Source organism: Sinohyriopsis cumingii, chromosome 4, assembly GCF_028554795.1.
Source record: "Sinohyriopsis cumingii isolate HCF-2022 chromosome 4, ASM2855479v2, whole genome shotgun sequence".
NCBI classification, from domain to species: Eukaryota; Metazoa; Mollusca; class Bivalvia; order Unionida; family Unionidae; genus Sinohyriopsis; species Sinohyriopsis cumingii.
In genome coordinates, this window is record NC_142964.1 from 78,457,752 (window position 1) to 78,483,189 (window position 25,438).

Genomic DNA, 25,438 nt, shown 5'->3' on the forward strand with positions numbered 1-25,438 from the left:
AAGGAATTTACGGTAATGGGATACACATATAACATAACGATAAGGAATTTACGGTAATGGGATACACATATAACATAACGATAAGGAATTTACGGTAATGGGATACACATATAACATAACGATAAGGAATTTACGGTAATGGGATACACATATAACATAACGATAAGGAATTTACGGTAATGGGATACACATATAACATAACGATAAGGAATTTACGGTAATGGGATACACATATAACATAACGATAAGGGATTTACGGTAATGGTTTATTGATGGCATACAAGATATTGGACCTGGTTAAATAAAAGGAAAGCTGTAATAAAGTAACACATTGCGTTACACCAAGACCTATTGCATGAAGCATAGGATTAAACAAGTATACCAATTAGGACGCGTTCTGATATATATATATATATATATATATATATATATATATATATATATATATATATATATATATATATATATATATATATATATATATATAGACTTCTCACGTTTTATACTTGAAGTCTTCAAGTATCAAAAATTTATTTTGATGTAAAACACTTCATTGTTTGTTAAAAATCAAAGCCACAATAGACTTATCGTTGTATTATATATACATATACATATATATACATATACATATATATATTATGTGTGTGTGTGTGTTACTATATAAGATAGATACAAAAATAAGTCAAACTCATAACATGAGCGTGTCAAGCATCCATGGCAAGATAAGAACAAAAGTAGCAACCGCCCATGACAAAGAATTTTGTTGTGTTTTCCTTTTCTTTTCGATAATAAGTGAAAAAGAAAGCATAAAGTTCTAGGTTCAATTCCTATCCGCATTATTTTTCTTTATCTCTTGGATTCAACTTATAACAGTATTTTTGTCTAACAGAAGCGACGCCAACCCTAATACAAACTGATAATTTTGCAAAGGTGAATGAAACGTTTGGGTGGGTTTTAGGTGCAAAACGTAGACCACCTCTACCTGCAAGGAGAAAACCGCATTCAACAACTCTTACCCTTGCTAGAGCATGAGAGATGTGCATTAGATTACATCATTTAAAACAAAAGGTAAAACAGTGACATCATAGTAAACACGAACAGAGACGACACGGACAGAATGCATCCACCGTTTCCATCGACACTGCCACCCATGGTGACGATTGGATCGTACAACGCAGAGCTGTTGAATTTCTCGAAGCGGAATGTAAAGATCTGCTTTCCTCCAGTTGTTGTCATCGTGGGATAGCCATTGGACATATTGGTCCAGTCTTTGTCATCATATTTTACCTAAATTAAGAATAAAACAGATTCTTATTTAGAAAATGTGCATTTGCTGTTAAACATTTGATGCAAGCAAAATATAAATCTTTGGCATTTTCTCATTTCGTGAAATGAACAAATGCTAGCTCAAAGAATAATAATATGCAAACATCTGCAATGTGAATGTATGTATAAAAAAAATAGACAACAAGCCACACAAATACTTACTATGTTATGACTGCAGCATATCCATCCAGAAACTAGCAACTTACGCACTGAGCACCCAAACTAATGATATCACATTTACGTTAATTTAACTTGCCTTTCCGCAGGAATGCCATACTCTCAGTGCATGCCTAAATCCATAATTAAAATGCATCATTCGAAAAGGAGCAGAATGATGAACGTCTTCACAATGGCGTATACACACATCACCACCATAGATGAAAGCAATATGTCTTGAAAATAATCGTTTCTCGCGGCCCACAAAAAAATCCACGTGCCAATTAAGGAATGTAATTTGACATGCGCATTCTTTCACCATATAAATATCTACGTCATTTTCTTTAAAATGAAAATCGTCAAACGACTGTATCAAGGAAAATGATATATTTTTGTTGCACGTAATTGAAATGTTCTTTCAATTATTTATACCAGCAATACTGAATCAAAATACTTTAAATATTCAAGACCGTCTCCGCGTGACTCAAAATGTGTCGATTCTTTCATTATCGTAGCTAATCGCATAGAAACCTTCTAATAAACGTCGCCCTATTTCCACACAAAAATGAAAGCCATACCTTATTAAGACTTATGGATCCCTATATATCCATTATGGTATGTTCATATAATTAATACAGTACATGAGTAATCCAACGACTGTTAGAACAATGAAAATAACCTAATTTACGATCGTTTTCAGTCCAACAGTGATGTACGGTATTCAACGTCCACATCCCCCCCCCCCCCAAAGGTGTATTGAAATTTTTAGAATTTAGCAAAATACGAATTATAATGTTTCCAGTTGATGTATTGCTAAAACATATATTTAGAAACTCTATACTTCTTCAGCAACATGTCTGGTTCAATATTTTTTTTAAACAGTTGTTAAGGTCAATGTCAAAACAGTTCCTGTAATTTGCAAGTTACTGGTCAAAGAAACTTGGAACATGGTGGTTTTAAGCAAGTCATAGTGAGACAAAGTCAATAAACATACTTGTACAATAGTTTCCTGCACATTCTATTGATAAGTATTTTATAATGTTCAGAAAAGAATTTATTTTAAATTTTTAGCCGTCGCTGACACTGCAAAATGAATTGTAAAATCTGTCAGCTGCATTCTAATCTGGACGCCAATGACGCAAGTCTGATAAAAAAAGGAATATATTTGTCTTCTTTAAGTACAACTTACCATAATTAGTCAGTCGTACTCTAAAATCCACTATACTTAAGTAGAATAAAACAAACCCAAATAAATACAAAATACTAACAATTGATTACAGGCATGCGCAGTAGTAATAGTCGTTAGTGAAACGTACACCAGTGATAGCAACACGTGACCACCGATGTATTAACTGATATTATCAAATGCTTTCAAACTCAAGGCAACCGAATATGGCATCAGTCGCGAATATCCGCAAGAAACTGCGTTGGTTCGGAAGTCGCTGTTTGGTGTACTAAAAGAGAAAACAAATTACCCAAAATCAGAAATTCCATCTACTTCTCGGTTAAATTAACAGCGTATAGTAAAACAAGACTTTTTTCTTCTTCTAATGATTTGACACAATAGACACATCAGACTGAGCAACATTAGCATGTATCGTAGTCTTTTGCTCTCTATTTTTGATGAGAAAGTTGGAAAGGCATACAAGCCCCCCACCCCCCACCCCCGATGTGGAGATAAATTCTGTAATCACCCACCCGAATTAGGTGATTCATTCATTAACCCAAACTTTCATAAAAAGGTAACCAAATTTTTAAAACCGCTCGATTACTGCAAATCACGAATTGCAAATTGACAAAACTTATCTGCGACTAATAATCTCAACATTCTCCAAAGATATTGCCAGAGATGTTGAAACATCACAAACTTTATACTCTTTGGTTGAACTGTAAATTTTTCACACTCAATAATGATATACTATTTCATCTCTTTAATAAGTTTTATACGTTCCAGGATATGTATCGTATCCATTACTGTCATGTATCGTATCCATTACTGTCATGCATCGTATCCATTACTGTCATGTATCGTATCCATTACTGTCATGTATCGTATTCATTACTGTCATGTATTATTTTATGTAGTCTAATCATGTATCTAAATGTTCTTACATTTTCTCCATTTTTTTTTTTATATATTCCCTGTTTGAGATGTCCAGTGGCGTCGCTAGGGGGGTGCGGACCGCACCGGGTGACACCATCTCAGAGTGGTGACACCAAAATGAAAAATTGCAAATTTTACAGAGCACACACTGCTCGGTCTAGTCGGATTTCATAAGCGGATAACCGATCATAGTTAAATACATGACTAGCAGGCACAGCAGTGGCGTCGCTAGGGGGATGTGGGGGTGGGGTGGGGGTGCGGACTGCACCGGGTGACACCATCAGAGGGGGTGACACCAAAATGACATTACTAAGGATTCTGTATGCTCTGTTACGAAAGGAGGACCATGGGGGTGACACCATGAGCTACCGCACTGGGTGACACCAACCCGAGTGACGCCACTGGAGATGTCACTTACTATAATTATAGCAACTGTGGTACTCTCTTACGGCACTAGTGTTTGGCATGTGATACACTTTCATCAATAAAGGTTTTGTTGAGTTTGTACAAATAGACGATTGTATTGAACGCCCCATCACGACTGTAAACATGCGACACACATTAAGCTTAGTGCCGATGAGTCATGACCTTAGACAATAAACACTTATTAATGGAGTCGTCTTTAAGAAGTTCAAGTATCTAACACTGCGTGAGAGGACATGATGTTACAGTCAAATCACCCATATTAAACCAACGCCCACAATTTAAAATCAGTTCAATCACAAATCAATACGTGTCGCCACAGGATGATTAGTCATTCCATCCAATTGCAGTCTGTATCAAAATCATGTGTGTGTTATATGTCCTGGAGATTCGCTAACCTGTGAAGAGCATTGCTTGCTTTTAGCAGCACGCATTTCTAACGAGAATCTTGACTGAGTTAAGCCTTTTGAATTTTGTGTAAGATTTCAAAGCATGCTGATGTCAACAATTACACTAAAAATTACATTTATTTCATTTCAGTGCAACTCTTATGAGAAATAAAAAGATAGCCTATGCTGATTTTGTATCAGTTTTCTCCAAGTTAGTTTGTCACATAAGCGATAAGCTTTTAATGTACCTGAAACTTTGTTTAAATTCCCCCCCCCCCGGAAAAAAACCAACAAAACAAACAAACTTGAAAGCAAAGTTGTCTCTTATGGATTTACTTCACCGGCCGGATATTGATAACGGCATAAATAGGACACATACGGTTGGTTCGCTTCTCCTGATGGAATCATCCAATTTTTTTCAGATTGGTCAAATTTGATCCAGTGGTTTTAGCACACACGAAAAATGCAAAACAGCAATGGCTTATGGACGCACTGTACAGGAGACACGACATACAGCACTCGCAGGGCCATGGTATTACGTCACTTTTACTGTCAAATGAACTGATGAGACTGAGTAGCGTGAACATAAGCATTCCAGTCATTTCTAAAACAAATATATAATCCTTTAGGTCTACGGCCAGGATTCACCTTCTCTGTAGACGTGTATCACTGTCTAAGTTACGAACTGGAGTGGAACTTCAGTGTGCAAAATTAAACACGTGTCCATAAATCGCACGGATCACCTTACAATATATTCCTGCATTTAAAACTGACCATTCCATGAACTTAAATTATACAGTATATTGCACACACGCAAGCACCCAAAGAAACAACCTAGTGACAAATCGTTGCAACGATAAAGTCCTAATATAATCCCAATGTATGTAAACGAAAAAGGCAATAAGTAAACAAAGCCAAACAATGTCGTCAAAATGGATACGCTTTCTAATACAAATGATTTCTGACGACGAAGTCACTTAAGCATGGTTTATTTACGTTTATACGTCATGGAACGTTTACCACTAGATTAGCTTATAATCAATTAAACAGCACTGGTATGGCCTTCTTGTTAGTTAGACCAGGTGAATTCATGTTTGTTAAAGATTTTTATATTTCTTTTGCTTCAGTGATGAATCAAACCTCAATAAACAGCCATTTTTATTTCATGACTAAATGGCCATCACAAATATAATATTACCATTTATTTATATGATCTTTATATTATCATAGGATAAGCATATGCAACTCTACAATAATAGCATCTGAAATTTGAATGAACAATTCCAAAGGATGGAACCCGTGTAAATCCAATGTTTACAAATACAGGAAACAATGCTCTAGTCCATATGTTAAAATTCAGCGTATATCTGGTGTTGTGAAGGGTAAGGGATAAAGCCAATGGCAGCAAAAGTCGACAATGCCACAGTGAGAAACCTACTTTCTTGGACAGAATAACCCCGGCACCTCCTCCTAGATCATACTCGTCTCCATCCGAGGCCCGTTTTCTTGCTTTGGATGCAGACCCTTTCCCCTTGATGACGATAACAAAATCTATGTACACGCCTTGTTCATCTGTGTTTCCTTTTCTGCAGGTGACACCAGCTGATCCACAGAAGTTCCAGCCCTTTATCTCCGTGCTGAACTTCACGTTTCCAGCCTTGAAAAAGAAGATCACCAAAGAAAGGAACTCAGAAAATTTCTCAAATCCTTCAGTTTGCTATGTGATTTCTTGACTGGTTCCTATCTTTAATAGCTTTGCACATCAACTAATTGCAGGCTTAATTTCTTAGATAAAACGTCCCACCAAGCCATTCGTCTTGTGATACAGATAACGAGTTTCAAATACAAATATCCATATGTCTTCGTAAAAAAATGTATTTTTTCATTATAATATTATTTGCATTCGCCTGACTCGGGACAACACTAAACTCGTAAAACAAAGTATATTCTGGCATTAGTTAACTTTTTCCCTCATACTCCTTTTTCTTATTATCAATTTCTATTTCCACGTTCTAACAAAGAAATATTATATAGCTAGCAGGACGAGTTAGAAGAACACTTTTTCAAGCTTAATCCGAATGGCCATATCAGTACATCACATACGTTTACAATCATGGTTACTTGAAGTTACGGAACCTTTTATCAACTTTTGCAGCATATAAATAAAAAGTCTCAAGTGCGCAAAAATATGTGAAGAAAATGTACACGATGTTGTATGCACGATGTATAACATTCTTACCTTGACGTTTGTACTTTCGTTGGCGACTGTTATGTTGCCATCCTCTGTAAATATATAAACACTTGTCAATAGGTAGGCATTGACTGTTGTGAGACTGGCAGTGAAGTTAAACATCTTGGCACTGATGTTTTGGAACTCTACATTGTCTAAGCTGCTGAAAGAGAAAGACTGGCTCGCAAATGTGTTGAAGCTATGTTTCGAGGCTCCACTCTTTCCAACCTCGTTTCCGCTAGAGTCTTTCTCCTTTATTTCGTCGAACTCTATTTGCACAGAATTCGGATCTTCGGATGAATTTTGTCTGTTCCCCACCATTATTTTTCCAGAATGTCCCAGAACCTTGACGTAGATGCCGTTGCTATCCACTTCTTGGTCGGCGAAGACAAAAGTAATGGCAATCAGCAGCAGAACGACACAGCCACCGTGGACGATCATGTTGAGTTTCTAGATCCGTGTCAAATTTCAGTCAGCAGGAATCTCGTGTCTAACAAAGGTAATCAAAACGGATGTTTCAATACCTCGAATATGTATGTATGTATGTATGTATGTATGTATGTATGTATGTATGTATGTATGTATGTATGTATGTATGTGTGTGTGTGTGTGTGTATGTATGTATGTATGTATGTATGTGTGTGTGTGTGTATGTATGTATGTATGTATGTATGTATGTCTAGTCCTTCAGAAAAAATAATAATTTAAGAGTGAAATCTGAAAAAGATAAGTTTATATAGGTAATCTATACGTTTAACACACATGTATGTGTAGAAGCAACCAATATGCAAAAGTTTCCATATTTGTTTATAGTTAACAATATGAATCTTTATATGGAATACTCTTTACAATGAAAATTAAACTTAAAGAAGTTTCCTTTGAAGCTGAAGAATGCGATAGCAAATAATAAAAATGCATATAAACCAAAATTAAAAAGAGACAGCAAGACGAGCACATTACTGCACTCTTGGCATGGAGCACGAAGCAGATGTGCAAAAGAAGAGTGTATATATGTACAGACGTATCTCAGTACCTCTTAAGGCCCAATGTTAACGGTACCACTTACGGTCTGATGTTAACGGTTCCGTTCACGGCCCGATGTTAAAGGTCAGCCACAATAATATACCATTATGGAATCTCTCTTTACAAATACGTTTCGATTTATCCTTACGATTCAAAACTCAAATGTTCACCCACACACTCAAAATTATGATGTATAATTAAACTTTAGAACTTTCCGATCAATTCTGAGTTTAATATGTGATTTTTTTTTAAAACATCGTGTGGCCTCATTGTATATTGTACGGTGTTTAGCATCAGAATAGTATGTGCATCGTGTGAAATACGGAGAGAGAGAGAGTGACGTTGCACGTTAAAACTCGATAGAAACAAGTGTTTACATCCATGTAACTATTGCGTTCCTTTTGTTCTTGCCTTTTATATACACACTCTCCTGTATGTGATAATAATAATTTCCAATCGTGTTTTGTGCGAAACGGCAAAGTGCGACTTTTCTGTTATTTAAGTAGAAGTTCTTCTTTGGAGAACAGAGTACTATTCGCTATATTTGATGAGTTCACTATCTGAATCACATAAGACATCCGGCTAGATGTTCCCGCAAGAGGGCGTTATCATCAGACCCAAAGGCACCGGATGTGTGGCGTGGATGTGAGCGAAGATTAAGGATTCTTACATGCAGAACTAAAAGATGAGGAAAACTTCAGAAGTAACTTAACACGGATATTTCACATTAATGATGGCCACAACATTCGTTACCTGCATTTTGTGTCTATTTGTACAATCAGCAACAAATACATACGTACTTACGATCCCACTTACTTATCAATCGACAATTAAACAGATCGGTATTACACAACCTCGAAAAGAAAATTCAGCTGTAACTGTAAAATTGCGCTGTAATTATAGTGAACTAGTTATAACCAAATGAGTATTATAAAACGAACTTTACATGATTTACAACATCTTAGTCCTTTACAACCCACATTCCATCCACATCGACAATTCGGAGGTTAAGTAAGGCACTTAACACACCTTGAGAGCTTACCTTACCACGTCACAAACTGATGAAATAAAAGGTCGGCAAGATGTATCAAAGTCGGTAAGGAGCAAAATGATCAATATATTAAAGAGACATACTGTTGATTTTATACTTAATTATCACTTTGTTTGGTCACATCACAGGTAAATGTGAGACAAATCAACGCTTCCATGGCAACTGCAAAATATTCCCTTTATAACATCTGAATTTGCTCTTTTTGGTTTTAATGACACTTTTAACAAGTTAGTGGCTTTACGTTGCAGAGGAAATGGAAATTGAGTGTCTTCCCATGATCAACGAGTCCGACCCACCCCCCACCCCCCGTTCGATGGCAGGGATAGTTTCGTAAATGAGCCCTTGTCACATTTTGATTTGACTTTTTCAGCTATTATTGCCTAATGATTAAAGATATGGATATATTTGTGAACAGGTGATTTGGGTTTGTTTTGTTCTTGAAACTGATGTGAGGCATGTATGCCTCCCACAGTAACTTCGCACTATGTCAACAGGAAAATACCAATAATCGGACAGGAAGCAAAACTTCTCTTTTCCTCTCTCTCTCTCTCTCTCTCTCTCTCTCACACACACACACACACTTATTTTTCCCTTTAAATACTAGATGCACATACACTGTCAACTCAGTTCGTTTATATCCATGTTGATGTGTTATCGACCGGTTTTAATGACAAGTTACAACTGGATTCAAGTCAAGCGTGACATGCAGTGAAGATGAGCTTCACTGCACAAGAAAAAAGTCGCTCAGGGTGAAAAATACATAGAACCGTGGTCTCTTAAATATTGCAAGAAATAAAATCGGGCACGGTATTTCCACCCTTATATACATGCTCATAAGTCTGCCTGAATATAGGAATTTGAATAGTCAATAAATGAGCAGATCAAAATAAAACACGATGAGGTCTTTACAAACTTCTGAGATCAGAAGCATACTATTTCACGTTAAAAGTAAAGACAAAGCATTCCCATTATTTAGCAGCCTTTTCATTTCATAAAGATGATTTTCAGTCTAGTTTTGTAACCGTGAGATATAATCAATATAGGGTTTTAGTCTTTTTTTCCACTATATACTTTCTGTATCGTAGTTCATATATGTAATGTAAAAAATAGATTTCTTCCATTGAAGAAAGTCTAATGCTGATGCGTTGTGAACTTGTTTTGTCACTGAAACCACACTGCAACTAAAGCATCTGCTGTTATTGTGCTTTTGTCCACATTAAATTAATGGTTATCTCATCCCAAGGAAATGGGATCTCTCTCTCTCTCTCTCTGATTTAGATTTTTAACAATTTGAGTCATATCGCTATGACGTATGTAGTGTGACAGTCTATAGTGATGACTACTGCTCGGACACCATGCATCAGATATTTAGCAACATGTCCCACCCAGTTATATAATCATGACACCAGACCGACCAGTGCTAACACTACCTCTCAATGCTGAGCACAAAGCGAGGCAGCTGCTAGTTCCAATGTTAGAAGTCTTTGAGAAAACTCAGATGGGGTTCGAACCCACGACCTCCCCTATCCGAAGCGGACACTCTAACCACTTAGATCACCGAAGTGGTTGAAATGAAAGCTAAGTGCGACCTCCCGCATCCGAAGCGGACATTCTAGCCAGTTCGGTCACCGGAGCGGTTGAAATGGGAGCTAAGTGCCTTTCCCAGAACACACATGGCATTCGACCTTTGATGGCCAGGGCGGATGCAGAACCCACGACTCATGGATATAGAGTCTTTTCTAACCGAGCTAGTAAGTTTCCAAGAGATAAGAACATTCTTTGCCATTATTACTACTGATACAACATGATTAATAATAAAAAGACCAGTGTCGTGTTCATAATTGGACTCAATTCATAACATCTCACGTTTTACTGACTTCACGTCCAGCCAATCAGTTGTCAGGATTTTCGAGTTTTTGGAGCATGGAGATGGTCTTTTGATGACTGGGTCTAATTTCGTTAGTAAAATTAATGGAACAGAAGAAGGTGCACATTTCTTAGTGACACTCTTAGTTAATGAGAAAGTTGATGAAGGATTTGGTGAAAATAGCGCATCCCAGTATCAAACGTATCCCACACAATTTGGGTTTCTGTAAAACGAAATTGTAAACTGAATGTGTGCTCTCAAGCATTAAACAGTAATGATATCGCTCTAATCCTCATCTGATGTGCTCATGTTCACCTTTCTTATCTCGCCCCAATTAGGCTTCTTTTCGTAATATAATGAAGAAACAACTGATAAATTCCATTAAACATCAGCACTAAGAAAATCTTTGTCAAATCTTTGATAAAATCTTTCAGAGAGAAAATTTCATTTGCATTACTGCGAAATAAAAATTCGATTTATATAGGGAAAAGCGTGAGCCAGCAGACGAGGTGCTTGAAAGACTGATGCCTCTGTGTATGGCAAGGGGACAAAGCGTCTGTATTTTAAGCGTTTCGAGGGCATTCTTTCAACCATCTGACTATTAAAAAAAACTTAATCAAAGAAACATTTGGATCTGTTGCTGTCATTTTAATAGCGAGATATGAGAGGCCGCCATCTTCTTTCCCACTCTGGATTTGCCCCTTCTATTTTATGTCAGCATCTAAACCATGACAATTTTCTTTTTCTAAAACGTAGTTTCAAATTGAGTTACTATGAGCTGAAACGTTCCTTTGAGAGCGGGACTAAATGGAAACAATTAATCTGGTTTGTTGAGATTTAAATCTGGCCTACACTTGATGAACTAGATATCTTTTAAAAAAAATTAATTTTTGCATGACTGAAATTTAGACCGGCATTTTAAGAATAATTAAAAAGAGGTGAATAAAATATATTTGTCAAACTATGTTACTTATTTAGTATATTGCAGTACTTCATATATTCAACATGGTTATGAAGAATTCTTATAAATATAGATCTAAACTCTGTTCTTATTAGCACATTTCCAGATTTGCTACTGCATTTAAAATGACTGCTCCGGTGGCCTAGTGGTTAGAGCGGCCGCCTCGGATGCAGGAGGTCGCGGGTTCTATCCCTGGCAGAGTCATACGTCATACCAAAGACTTACAAATATGGTACTAACAGCTGACTCGCTTGGCGCTCAGCAACATTTAGTTAGTGTTAGGACTGGTCGACCTGGTGTCAGGATAATGTGACTGGGTGGGACATCATGCTACATGTTTGCGACATGATGCTCCAGTACTAGGCATCACTATGAACTGCCACACTGCAGACACTGAAGTGATGTGACTGAAACATTGTTAAAGCTACGTTAAAAATCCAAATCACACACACACTCATTGAAAATGCTATGAGTGTTAATCATGCAAAAACAAATTGCATATATAACATTTGCCTAAAAGGATCAAGAAACTTCCTATCATCATTGTAATACATTTTTATTCAATGGTGTGTTTTCGGTCGGCTGATTTATGATCGTCATGAGATAATGTGGATATGATTCAAGCGTTATAAGCCACGGCGATGAAGCAGTTACTTTAAATATAGCACGAATACGCTCGTCAGCTCTGGTATTTTAAATATTGTATGACATTAAAAGCAAGAATGGTGTCTCCACCCTTGTTTATAGCACACGTCTGCAATAAACAAGTCATATAACGACGAGAGTTTGTTTAACTTTGTTTATTAAGCTCTAATTTATTTTGATAAATGAAAACGTGTTTGACGTTTGATTTTGTTACTATATGGCCTTCATTCGACGTATAATGTATTAAATCCATGTTCATTGCATTATTATTTTTTAATTTTTTTTTTGGGTTTTTTTTTTGGGTGGGGGGAATAAATCGATATAATCCAATTGCAGATAATGGTTAAGCTATATACAATGTCATGAACCAGTCACTGTTCATTGGCTGACGTCAATCCAAGTTTACTTCAAAACGGTCTCTTTCGTATGTATCGTTATAACTCCGAGTTGATGTGAACGAGACTCTCTTACATCAACTTACGTCAATCAGAGGTTGCATATGAAAGTCCCCTTCATTTTGACCAACGGAATTCAGCGGTTAATATAAATCAGATTGCATCACATTAACTAACGTAAATCAGAAGTAAATGTGAACCAGTCTCCAACATACTGATAGACGATAATCAGGGGTTAATACAACAAGCCTTATTGCAAATGTTAGAAAATGTTTGTATTTTGCTTTGAAACTAAGATGAACTGTTAAAAAGTATCAATATCAATTAAATATAAAAGGCCATGTTTCTAATATTCAAATAAATTGGGCAGAGGAATAGATTCCTAACTAGAAGAAGTCTTATTGAAGGCGATTGCAAGCGTCAGTAGAGTTTATCTTTGCACTGAACAAAGATTGGATGGCACTGTTCTTGAAAAGTTCCCCATAGATCTTGTTAAATTTGTCACATTCTAGTTAAAATGTCTGAATATGTTAGAGATATTATTTACTTGAGGGACTGGAATTTGAAATCAAGCATTGTCTCTATGATGGTATGTTCAGAAAATAAAATGTTCCGCCCCTTGATGCAGTGCTTCATAAATTTAAACTCCGTCAACCAGGAGTTGCAAACTTTAGGCTTAGGTTTGCTGGGCTTGCTAGCTTCGTTGGTGATTTATCCTGTCCTGAATAACAGATGCGTTTTGACAGATTGTCTTGAGAAAAAAAAATGAACCACAGTACTTCTTTTAGCGTAAAGTCTGTCTTTAAAGAAAAGTTGCCATTTTATAATCTGTGCAAGAGTGCTTGTTTATCTCTGAGTATTTTAATCACGTCTTTGACAATCAGAATAAAACCACTAGTGCGTGATACGATTCTATAAGTATTAAGCACGAATGTTTACCATCTGTACAGTTAACATACATATACGGTGGTGTATAAATAATTCTCTCCTCCTCTCCGCCCCGGACAGAGGAGTGAAAATCGTGTTTTAGAAGCACGACCGTGTCGCGAATTTTGTGCGTGAAAAATTGTCTTTTTCGCTTAGCAGGTTGTATCACGCAATTTATGAGTCTGTATGTTTTTATCATCTTCCCTTCTTCCTACACGATAAAGCACAGTGTAAAAAAGAAATTGCCTTTTTCATCGGCCGATCGTGTAAGGGTACATAACAATTACACTAACTCCTCAGCTTCGGACTGACAAAATCGATGGCTATTTAATGGGTTATACCGCTTTAGTTATACAGATTATTCTTCTAGATCTTAGAATATTAATATTAGCTATCAGACACACGAACACACACACACACACACACACTTTCTCTATCTCACTCTGAATCTTAATTTGCTTTCTAAGCAGTAAACTCATTTAGAGCTCTAGTGTTCACAATACATTCACAGCTTCTCTCTCTCTCTCTCTCTCACACACACACACACACACACACACACGTGTACATTGAAATAAGTGGCATTAAGTCATATAAATTTTTCGTACGTCACTGTGCGTCATATTACAACGTCATAGACAAATGCAAGGAGCTTAGATTTGTGTCGCAAAATGAATCTCAAACTTGTGTTCATTTTCCATAAAATTCATGAAGCTCTTTGAATTGTACATTATTAGACATGATACTAATTTGTCATTTTCACTGTTCACGGTGTTTTCTTAGAGATGTAAATCTATATCCGGTCAGTAGTAAACATGCTGATTTTGTTTTTGCTTTTTCACTCTCTGGGTTATGTCAATTGTTTTACGAAATCGGTCAAGGTTTCTTGAAAATATCTTCACATGAAATCATATTCAAACAATCTAAAGAGAGGTAGTTACTGTAAGTGATGCGGTCGAGATGTTGCACGGTTCGTTACTTACATGGCGTGGAAAGACATCGAGTCACACATATCTCCTTTGGTACACTGCCTCGATATTAATATAATATATGTTGCAGTTCGCACCGAGACAAGGAAATCCCAGTCCAGTGGTTACGTTATTTGTTTCCACATTGTCTGTACTCGGGATACGGTAGTCTCACCCTTATTGCAATGTGTTAGCAAGCTTGACTCGTTGTACTTCAGTCTCACCAAAAGTACAAAACCATACTCCTTGATTATATTATGCCAGTTACATAACATGCGCGGTAAATATGATGCGGTGGATGATTCAGTGAATGCTACAGGTATTGTGTGTGAGGAAGTTATTGGGTGTTGATAACCACATGGAGAATCTAATTTATTTCCTGTCACGTAACATGATGTCAAATTACGACTATCATGACGCAACAGTAAATAAACACAAGTCATTTCATACAATATAAAATTTATGTACAATTCAGTTCAGTGATTAAAATACTCATTAAAAAACTTTTCCGATGAACATCCTCCTCTTTTAATTATCTCGAAAACATCTATAATTAGGTCGTCTTCTTTTAATAATTTTAACTGAACGTTGGATTCGTCTTTGTATATTCGTTGTGCCGATTAGGTATCATTTGATCGTAAAGCTCTCTCGGGTGTTTTCCCTAGCGAAAAGTCCCCTCGCTTGTTTCTGTCTTTTTATTTATTTACTTTATTATCTATATCGTTCCCTTGTTGGCTCTCCACTTTAGCAAAGACTTATAAAAATGGTACTAGCAGCTGCCTCGCTAGGCGCTCAGCATTAAGAATGAAGAGGTTAGTGTATGGACTGGTTGGCCTTCCATTAGGATAATGTGACTTGGTGGGACATAATGCTACATGTATGCGGCAAGATGCCCCAGTGCTAGACATCACTATAAACTGCCACACCACAGACATCATAGCGATATGACTGAAAAATTGTTTAAGCTACGTTAAAAATCCTAATCACTCACACAAATATTTATTTACTTTATTATCTATATCGTTGCCTATTTGACTCTCTCTTTTGCACAGTTGTCATTCTGTTATCAAGTCTTCCCATAGAAACGATATTCGACATGCGTAATGAGGTGTGGTGGAAGTAGAATGAGAGGGGTGGTCACACACATGTTAAGAAATTGTAACTCTGAAGAGAGGGATTGGGAAATGGATGGTCACAATCGAATGTTTAGGAGCCCACCCCGTTCCAGACATTTAAAAAAAAAATGCAATACTAAAGACGGACTCTTTGATTCTTAATACCCGGTGTCATTGATGTGTGAACCCAGTCGACATGAACACCTAAGAAATACTGTTGAATTAATAATATTATATACAGTGTCTAAATCTTCTTTAATGTCATATCTTTCACTTCTGGTTTTAATTTATCTGGCAAAATCATGTTCCGTTATTGATTTTTAACATAAAAAAGAATTTTTGTGTAGAACGTTTGTTGTAAAATATAATCCCTATTCAGACAGATTTTGAACTCCTGGTACCCCCGATTGCAGAAATGTCCATTATACCTCTTACATAGATAGTCCCGCCCCCCCCCCCCCCGTCTCACCCTTCATTCGATATTATCTCATCGCAGGTAGATATTATTAAAAAAGCGGCTGAATCATATCATATACACCCGCTATTGAAATAGTACCATCTGATAAAGAACGCATGCCTAAAAGGTATTTATTTATACTTTGGACAGATTTAAGAGTGGGAGAGATATGACAAAACCTAGATTTATGCTTGACCTTATTCCTAGCGTAAATATTCGAATGTTGTAATAGGCGTAATTTCCAAAAGCATTCCTATGTCGTTTGTGAATGGCGACACAACGCCCAAGACAGAGAGAATTTAGGGTGATGATGATGATGGTGTGTGTGTGTGTGTGTGTGTGTGTCTGCCATAGAAAGCTCTCTACCCTTTCCAAAGGAAAACAAATAAACAGAACCGGAACAGGACTTCTGCGCAGAGCTTTTGTTGTAAAATATAATCCATATTCAGATAGATTTTGAACCCCTGGCACCCCTGATTGCGGAAACGTCATCATACCTCTTATATATCTAGTGCCCCCCCCCCCCCCCGGTCTCACCCATCATTCAATGTTTTTTAGTCGCATGTAGATATCTAAAAAAAATGCTGTATCATATCATATACATCCGCTATTGAAATTACTGGAACATTTCCTAGCGAAAATTTTCTTTGCGGTTACCGTAGCTTATTAAACAAACGCCCCAGCAGCGGTGCCAATGGGGGGGGGAGGGGAGTGGCGCTTATTAGAGTACTATTAGCATTAGAACCATCGTCCCAAATATTCTGCAGCCAACGGTCGAAACACAGACTTGGACCCCACCAAAAAGCCAGCAACATGCCAGTTATATTGAATCCCGAGTGTAACAGCTAATCCAGTACTGTAACTTTCCACTCTCTTTCAATGACTTACATCACTGTTTGACTGAAAGCGTTCCACTCTCTTTCAATAACTTACATCACTGTTTGACTGAAAGCGTTCGTCAATTAAGTTGATTTAACTTTTCTAACAGTCACTGGATTACGCTTGTTTCAATTATTTGGAAATACCATAACGAATATATATGGTTCTTTAAGCCTCGACATTTTTTGTGCAAAAATGGTAGCGTGTTTATTAGAAGTGGGATTTCTATCAGAATAACTACAGGAGATCTTTAAACTTCTACTTAGTAACACTTAAAATGCAGGAGCTTCCGAAAGCTTAACATCCAGAAAATCACCAGAGGTTTCACCCCACATACCCCGTGCCTACTTGTTTAGCCCCTATCTCTCACCTGGATTCGCCCCAACATGGAGTACGAAATTACTCTTTAAAGGTCTCAACTACCATTGATTGGTCTTGAAAGCATGATGTCTGTTATGGGAACATATGACGAAATAAATTACTGGAGCTAAATTTCTGCACACAGGAGACAAATTGTGCTGCATTAAATTGCAACAAAAAAAAAAGAGATCATCACTATAATTTTCATAAGTAATCAAATTTTGGGAAACCAGAATGATTGCAGTATTTTGTGAGTTACAAATTATAAGTCGCAAAGGATGCAAAATGCAACATGTTTATACACGTGTTTGGAACGAAGTTCGCGCGTTATCTGATTTTTTCCGTGGGTAGTAATTGTATTATCGGCAACGTCTATAGTTGTCCCAGGTAAACTACGTTTTATAATAAAAATGAAGTCGACCGTATATAGGATATATATTGCGTTGAAGACGTAGTTTTGCTCTCCAGACAAAAAATACAAATTTCACCAAAATTTAATATGAAAATCATACAGTTGTGTTTTTATGTATTTTACCTAGCATTCTTGAATCCACCAAATAAAACGTTGTTATTACGATTCCACCTCTGACAAACGATCAATACGCCAAAACACGTAATATCCTGCAAATGTAAACCTCTTGTTCCTTTACAACACGCATGCACATTCCACTCAATCAGTAGCTTGAAGGTGAAGTATGAAATTGACCAGGAGTTCATGGTGTTACCGGTATATCGGTTTGCCGTGGCAATATTTTTTCCGGTGACTCGTACTCAGTCATTAAGAAATGCACGAAAATTCTCGAGTAATCTTGTCACTAATCACTAATCTCATAATTAATCAGAACACAATAGTCATTATCCGTCATGTTGAGAAAGAAAACATCAGAGGTAATTCGTCGCACCTTACAAAAAACGTTCTGAAGTACAACATAGAGACCGAAGGAGACGAAGTCACAATCGGTACAACCTCAACTTTTGCTGTTGTAACTTATGGTGCACTCCGCCAGATCCGAATCACCAAACACATCAAATTGATGTATATTCCTAAAATTACTTCCAAGATTTTTTCACGACCTGGTCTGTTAGGGGCATGAATTGAGTTTAAATTACTGTAGGTGATCGCTTCTTTAACGATTCAAGCCAGAAAAGAGTGCAACGATTACCCGAGGTCACTGGTAAAATGGCAAGAACGGAGACAAACCAGAGATTTTTTGGGAAGTTGTTGTCCATTTAAAACAGGTGTCATAAAATGATATTTGTTTCAGAATAGTTACTAAACATGGCGGACTACGTGGAATTATTCAGACTTCGTCGGGAGTTAAACAGAGTTTTGGCAGTTGAAGTAATCCTATATTGACTATGCTGAGAACTCTCTCTGTGTGTGTGTGTGTGTGTGTGATTTTAATTTTGTGTTTAGCTTGGACAATTTTTCAGTCATGTCGCTACGATGTCTGTAGTGTGGCAGTTTATGGTGATGTCTAGCACTTGGACATCATATCGTAGACATATTGCAGGATGCTCCACCCAATTACATTATCCTGACACGAAGATGACCAGCACTGACACTCACCTCTTAATGCTGACCACCAAGCGAGGCAGCTGTTAGTACCATTTTTATGAGTCTTTGGTTTGACTTGGCCGGAGTTCAAACCCGCGATCTCCCGCCTCCGGATGCTCTAATCACTAGCCACCGCTCAGGACCGATTCTAATATGACTTTATCATTACTAAAGGCGAGGGTTGCACGTGTGATCATAGGAATACAAAGGAAATAGCGAAATGGAGAGGCACATTATTATAACTGGTTCTAACCGTTCCGGTTAGAGCGTCCGCCTCGGATGCGGGAGGTCGTGGGTTCGATCACCGGTCGAATCATACCAAACACTTAAAAAAAATGGTACTAACAGCTGCCTCGCTTAGCGCTCAGCATTAAGAGGTTAGTGTTAGGACTGGTCGGCCTTCTATCAGGATAATGTGACTGGGTGGGAGATCATGCTACATGTTTGCGTCATGATGCCCCAGTGTTAAACATCACTAAAAACTGTCACACTGCAGACATCGTAGATATATGACTGAAAAGGACTATATTGAATAAGGGCCATTTTCTGCCCCCTCTCCAAATGTCCTTATATTATGTATAATGTATATATGAGGTGGTTAACAGTTATTTCTGACATCAGTTTTGTGTTCATGTGTCCGTTGCCATGGTTACAGGGTGTCAAAACACTATCAGAAAATACATGAAAAACAGTCATCTTTTCCATTTACTTCTCATTGATACTGCTTTTCCATGAGCTATTCACTCAGTTTCAGATTTGCAATATTATTATTGTAGAGGTTATAAAGCTGTATATATATAAAGTTTAGTTTCTAAAACTATTCCAAAATGGTCCATCGTAGACAAAAATAGAATATCATATTTATACGTCAACTGAAAACTTTCTAAAATACGTTGACAAAAAGGTACTTAATCGTACAATACAAGAACTGTTCCTCAGTAAACTGTTCCACAATAAAATATTATTTAATATTATTGAATTATTTAAATGATTGTGTGATATTATTGAATACGACGGTAAAGGAGACGTTAACAGGGGCCTATATGTTCACTTCTTCACCGAATACATGGGTTTCTTACCTGAAATGGAAATGACAAGTGTTCTTTATGTATTTATGTACTTTTATCCTTTTATTTTCATGCTATATAACACATACACTACTGTGTTTCTATTTTTAGAAGAAAAAAATCAATAAATTGTCTCCCACCCCCCTTGAGGTAGTCTATAGTCAAACTGCAATCTAGTTATAAACTTTATATTCATCCGTAAAGATATATGGACATTAATAAGACAAAAAAATAAACTATTGGTTCAGCACTTTTAATGAACTTCTGAAAACTGTGAAATATGTTTTAGAAGTAATGGTATTATAGAGTACAAGCAAGAAACAGACTATAGGTTTTGTACTCTATAGACCTTTTGCGTATATTTTTAAACCAGCGCGGGAATACTGCACTACACTAACTGCATGCTGTTGTCTGTGAAATGAGAGGATGTACACGTTTATAAAGAACATATACCTATAACGAACTAATGGAAACACAATCATTTTATTATTCGTTTTGCAAATGCTATTTACCAGCACTTAAGAGTCCGCAAAGATGGTGATTTACATCGTGCAAGATTCGGGGATTCATAGAATTAATGCAGCTTTAAAGAATTTTTAGGGACAAGTTTGCACATAAACTTCGATGAAAAACGAGTCAAAGTAAGTATTTTTCTACCTTTTCATCGTTTAAAATAACTATATATGACTATAATCTTTCTCTCTCTCTCCTCCTATGCACATGTATGCAGAGATTCAATTCTTTGTAGACTCAAAACTGGGGCCCTCGGTGGGGGCAATGAAGAAATTTAAAAACGTATAGAAACATTTTAACGAATAAAATAACGTTATATGAATATGTGTTCATATATACCATTAAAGGAAAGCTAGTCACATTATCTCATTGACTTTTATAAGTTTACAATGGTTTCAAAGACAGTTTTTGTGCCTAAATATTGTAAGAACTATAATACATGTAGGCCGACGTGTTCTCCGTATTCCTACGCAAAAATATTGCGAATATCTCGCCGTAAGGCTTTCTATATAACTGGAGGTTCAGGGACGTGTTAAAAAGAAATCTATGCAAGCAAGAGACGACGAAACATCTGATAAAAGAAATGCACTCACTAAACACACATTACCTAACGGTAGCAGTTAACCAAAACTAATAGCAAATCCGTTGCCATGGTTACAGGTTGTCAAAACACTTAAAAAAAGACATGAAAAGTAGTCATCTTTTCCATTTACTTCTCACAGATACTGCTTTGTCAAGAACTATTCACTCAGTTTTAAATTTTGCAATAAGCATTTTTATTATTTTTGGGTTATAAAGATCTGCAAATAAAATTTTATTTAACGTATATGTCCACTACATACTACACCTAAATTACATTGACAAAAAAGGTACTTAACCATAAAATAATAACAAATGTTCCAACATGAAATACTGATTAACATTATGGAACGATGTTTCATGTTATTGATTTATTTGAATTATTGTTTAATATTATTGAATGATATTAGTATATTTAGGCATTAACAGGGGCCAATATGTTCGCATTTTAATGTGAATGCCAAGCAATATGTAATATCCCTTACACTAACACTTTTGTAATTTTTGCATACTTTTGTAAAACATGAATGGTAATGGGTAAATGGGCCACCCCCACCCCACCCCAAAAATGCATCTTATTGTTATGTTTTAGCTGTGACATCTACAATGGCGAGAACACACTTTATTAATATGTCAGTGAAGCACAATAGTAGATTTCAAATGAAATGCACTGAAAAAATAATTTATACCTAACCTTAGTAGTTAAACACAATTATTCGCAAATCCTGATGCTTATAGCATCCACATCAATCCAACCACAACATTACATAATAAGAGTGATATACACCTGCTATCACAAGGGTGAGAAGATAAACTTTTCTGTACTTGCCATTTAACCTTTGACCCCTCATAGAGACACCAAGGGAGGTGGCCACAAATTATACAGTAACACTATTTCCAATGCTTATTATACAGGCAACACATCACAAGAAACTTGGATGTAGTCAGCTACACCTTTGCCATTTTCTACAGACCGAACCAGTGCCATGACTGCACAGTAAAAAGTATTGAAAAACAAACTAGTCAGTAAAACATAAACATAAAAAGTCAAGATAATTGAAGAGCGAATGTATTATCATTCTTGCTTTCTCATTATCACCCAAATGACATGCCATAATAATATAAACATCTTGATATGGATGACAATTCAGATTATAAAAATATATTTTTACACACATAGACACACACACACACACACACACATATATATATATATATATATATATATATATATATATATATATATATATATAAACGGTACCAGATTATTATTGACGAGGGTATTGGTCGCGGTGTAGCAAGCACTCCTCAAATGATTTACCGTTGTTATTTTCACATTCTGGAATAAATGATGCATCTTTAAGATGACAAGTTAGTGATTTTCTCTTTGTCAACTCATCATTTTCCCATCTTTTGCAGCCCAGAAACCATATGACACTTGACTTGTGTGCACAACACCCTAAAACCCGAGCACCAACCTTGCAGGGTCAGTACCATCCTTTGATGAAATCCGTGTAATCGTTGGCTTGTATTGGATCCACAGTGAATGTGTTTTCTTTCTGGAGTGGCGAGACTGGATTTTTGCATGCAACAGGCCTGGAAAATCCATGCATACCATAACATCATAAAGCCCCTCATCTGTGAGATGTTCATTTGTATAGCCTGGAGCCTGTTTGACTTGATAAATGCCCATATTGATGTAACGCAGGTAATCAACTGAGAGCCTGGGGAAATCAGTCAGTTCATCAGTGGATGCATCCATCTTAAAGTAGATATTGTGCTTATTCAGCAAGTTGTTCTCTTGAACCAGGATTTGAACACTGTTCGGTTCCTTTGCTTTTTCAACCATCCTTCTTGCGGTCTCAGCAGTTGATGGATCCATGTTGGCCAGAGGTGGTCAAAATTTATTCATTAATGCATAGATAATTCTAAGGAAATCACCTATATGAGGAACAAGTGTATTTGGCACTACTTTGTCAAAATACTTCCACTGTTTTACTTGTGCATCTACCATGTGTATTATGCAGTGTATTCAAGAAAGAAGACACTTCCAGGAATTGATCTCTTTTCAAGCCAGTAAGATGGAATTAGTCATCATCAAACAGGGAAGAAGGAGCATCAAAGTTAAAATATGACTTTGTTTTAATTAACTCACGCACATTTTGTAAAAGTGAGGTAATGTCTGTTCTTGAAAAGTCTTCAAACTCTTTTGTTGCACTGATAGATTGTAAGGCTTCATTACTAAAGTATGAGTTTTCCAAATGAAATTTGCAACATCTACTGTACGAATTTATAAATTTACCACACTCTACAAAAGACTGGGTAATGGCACAGATTGGGACATTAACAAGATGATTTCGATGCCCATGTGGTATTTTACATACAACACAACGTCTGTGTGTTCTTGGTGTTGATGGAATTTGTAGTTGAATTGTTTGTGCGCTTTTTAAGGCAGCACTTGAAGTAGTTGGTAGCTGAAAATCTGGATCATGGTGACTGACAGATTTCTGTAATATTTACATTGGCAACTAGAGCAAACAACATCATCTTGCGTTACAGGCCTTTGCAATAATTCCTCTGTATGCTTTTCTAGAATGCCTGTAAGTACTTTTGTTCTAGCTGATGGTTTTACCCTTTTGTAGCACCAGGAACATTGATATGCTTTAGGCATTTCAGATTTTTGTAGAAATTAATTGAACATTTTGATTTCAGACCATTTAATAAACCGTCACATATGACATAAAGTCTTATATAACACTCATTTATGGTTACTTTTCATTATTTTGCAACTATTCACTTAGGCAATCATATTGATTATATATTGGTACTCGAAGCCTACAACTTCCACCCACACAGTTCTTGTAGTGATATAGCTTGAAACAGATTGTATGTAGAATATATAAAAATAAACTCAGCTTAGTATGTATTAATTGTCATAATTCATGTTTTATATAATAGTTTTATTGTGTAATCAGTTATGACGTATAACAGAGGCCAACATTTTGTACTTCTAAATCACTTTGGTCTGAATATAGTTTATGCTATATATGTTTTATGGTTAGTAAGTACCCCCCCCCCCATTGTTTATTTCCCGTACAAAAAAAGGTATGTGGGCTACATTTTGTTATTAATTTACTACTGCTGTTATTATTTATTATTACTAGTAGTAGTATTAGTGATATTACTTTTATTCAAGCAAGTTCTACTTTGAATAAAAGATTTTCACCTGTAAATTTTATGGCATTTTAGTTTTTTGTTTTATTATACCTGAATTAATAAGTTTAGAAAGTTCTGAGGTGCTCATTTAATGAAATAAAGACATAATGTCATTACAATAAATATGCAGTAATTAGATAAGTATATTGAACTAATAGGTATTTTGGCACAGAAGTAATGCAAATATTATTTTCAGTTGCAAAATCATAATTAATTGGCTTCCATCGGGACTATGGACATTGTTCCCACTGTTTGGACAGATTAAAATTTTAGGAATTGTTAACTTTTTTAGCAATTGTTAAAAACATCATTAGTGTAGTAAGCAAGTTAAAAAAATTTATGTCATTCTTTAAACGATTATTCTTGTTATGGACGAGAGTATCGGAAAATATGATAAAAATTCAGTATGAAAAAATTGAATACAAATATACTTGTATGAAAGTTATACTATCTAAATATGGAAGAATAACCGCTTCACAACATAGGTTTCCACTACCATTTTTTTCTGAAGCTGACATGATTGGCCACCCTTGTAATGTTCGATTTTAGATGAATAACATATTGATAAAAATGTCACCTTGCTTGAAATAAAAATTAAATTGATTTTTCAATTGTGCATTATTTTTTGTTGGTTTTGCTGAGCTGTTTTCTAATTTTATTTCAAAATAAATTCACAGCTATTGATATTATGAATATTAATTCTTAAAAAGAAAAGAAAAAAAAGAAATAGGAAAATAAAACAATATTTGCCGCGTGTGGGATTTGAAGTTGGTGCGATAGGTTTCCGGAATAACTGCTCAACCGTTTGAGCTATTGCTACATTGGTAGCTGGATATGTATATCATGCATATGACATTTTTTCCAAGCTGCTTTATAGAACTGCAGACTATTAGTTGCTGTTTGCACATTTAATGATAAAATTTTAAAGAATTGTTATTGTTACTATATGAAGTGAGACACAGTTGACAAAATTTAATGAAAAAGTACGCAGGTTGTAAACGTTATTTCCAGCAGAAAATTGACAGATTCATTTAGATGACATGTACGGAATTGCGCTGTAATAGTGAATTAAACATAGCAAACGGCATCGTGATGGAACTGAAGAAAAACCCTTGTTATTAATGTATAAAATAAATAATATATATGTACTTACCCTATTATTTAAAGCATCCTTTTGCCAAAAATTGTCAACGTAAAAATACAATTTCATTTAATGATTAATCCACTTAGTC

The 25,438-nt window shown here is 36.0% G+C and overlaps 1 protein-coding gene across 3 annotated transcripts in view; it reads right to left on the minus strand.

The window, feature by feature from the left end:
• Positions 1–252: 252 nt before the first annotated feature.
• LOC149801505 (acidic skeletal organic matrix protein-like) overlaps positions 253–25,438 on the minus strand; it is a 34,809-nt gene continuing 9,623 nt past the window's right edge. For 2 of the 3 annotated variants that reach the window (XM_089955683.1, XM_089955682.1), the window contains exons 2-4: positions 6,638–7,118; positions 5,837–6,055; positions 253–1,287 (exon numbers count right to left, since the gene is read on the minus strand). In XM_089955683.1, coding sequence (XP_089811809.1) covers positions 1,057–1,287; positions 5,837–6,055; positions 6,638–7,069 — 882 coding nt within the window. In that variant the 5' untranslated portion in view covers positions 7,070–7,118 and the 3' untranslated portion in view covers positions 253–1,056. Of the gene's footprint in view, positions 1,288–5,836; positions 6,056–6,637; positions 7,119–8,062; positions 8,224–25,438 lie in introns of those variants that run through there. The other variant, XM_089955681.1, reaches the window with a different exon arrangement.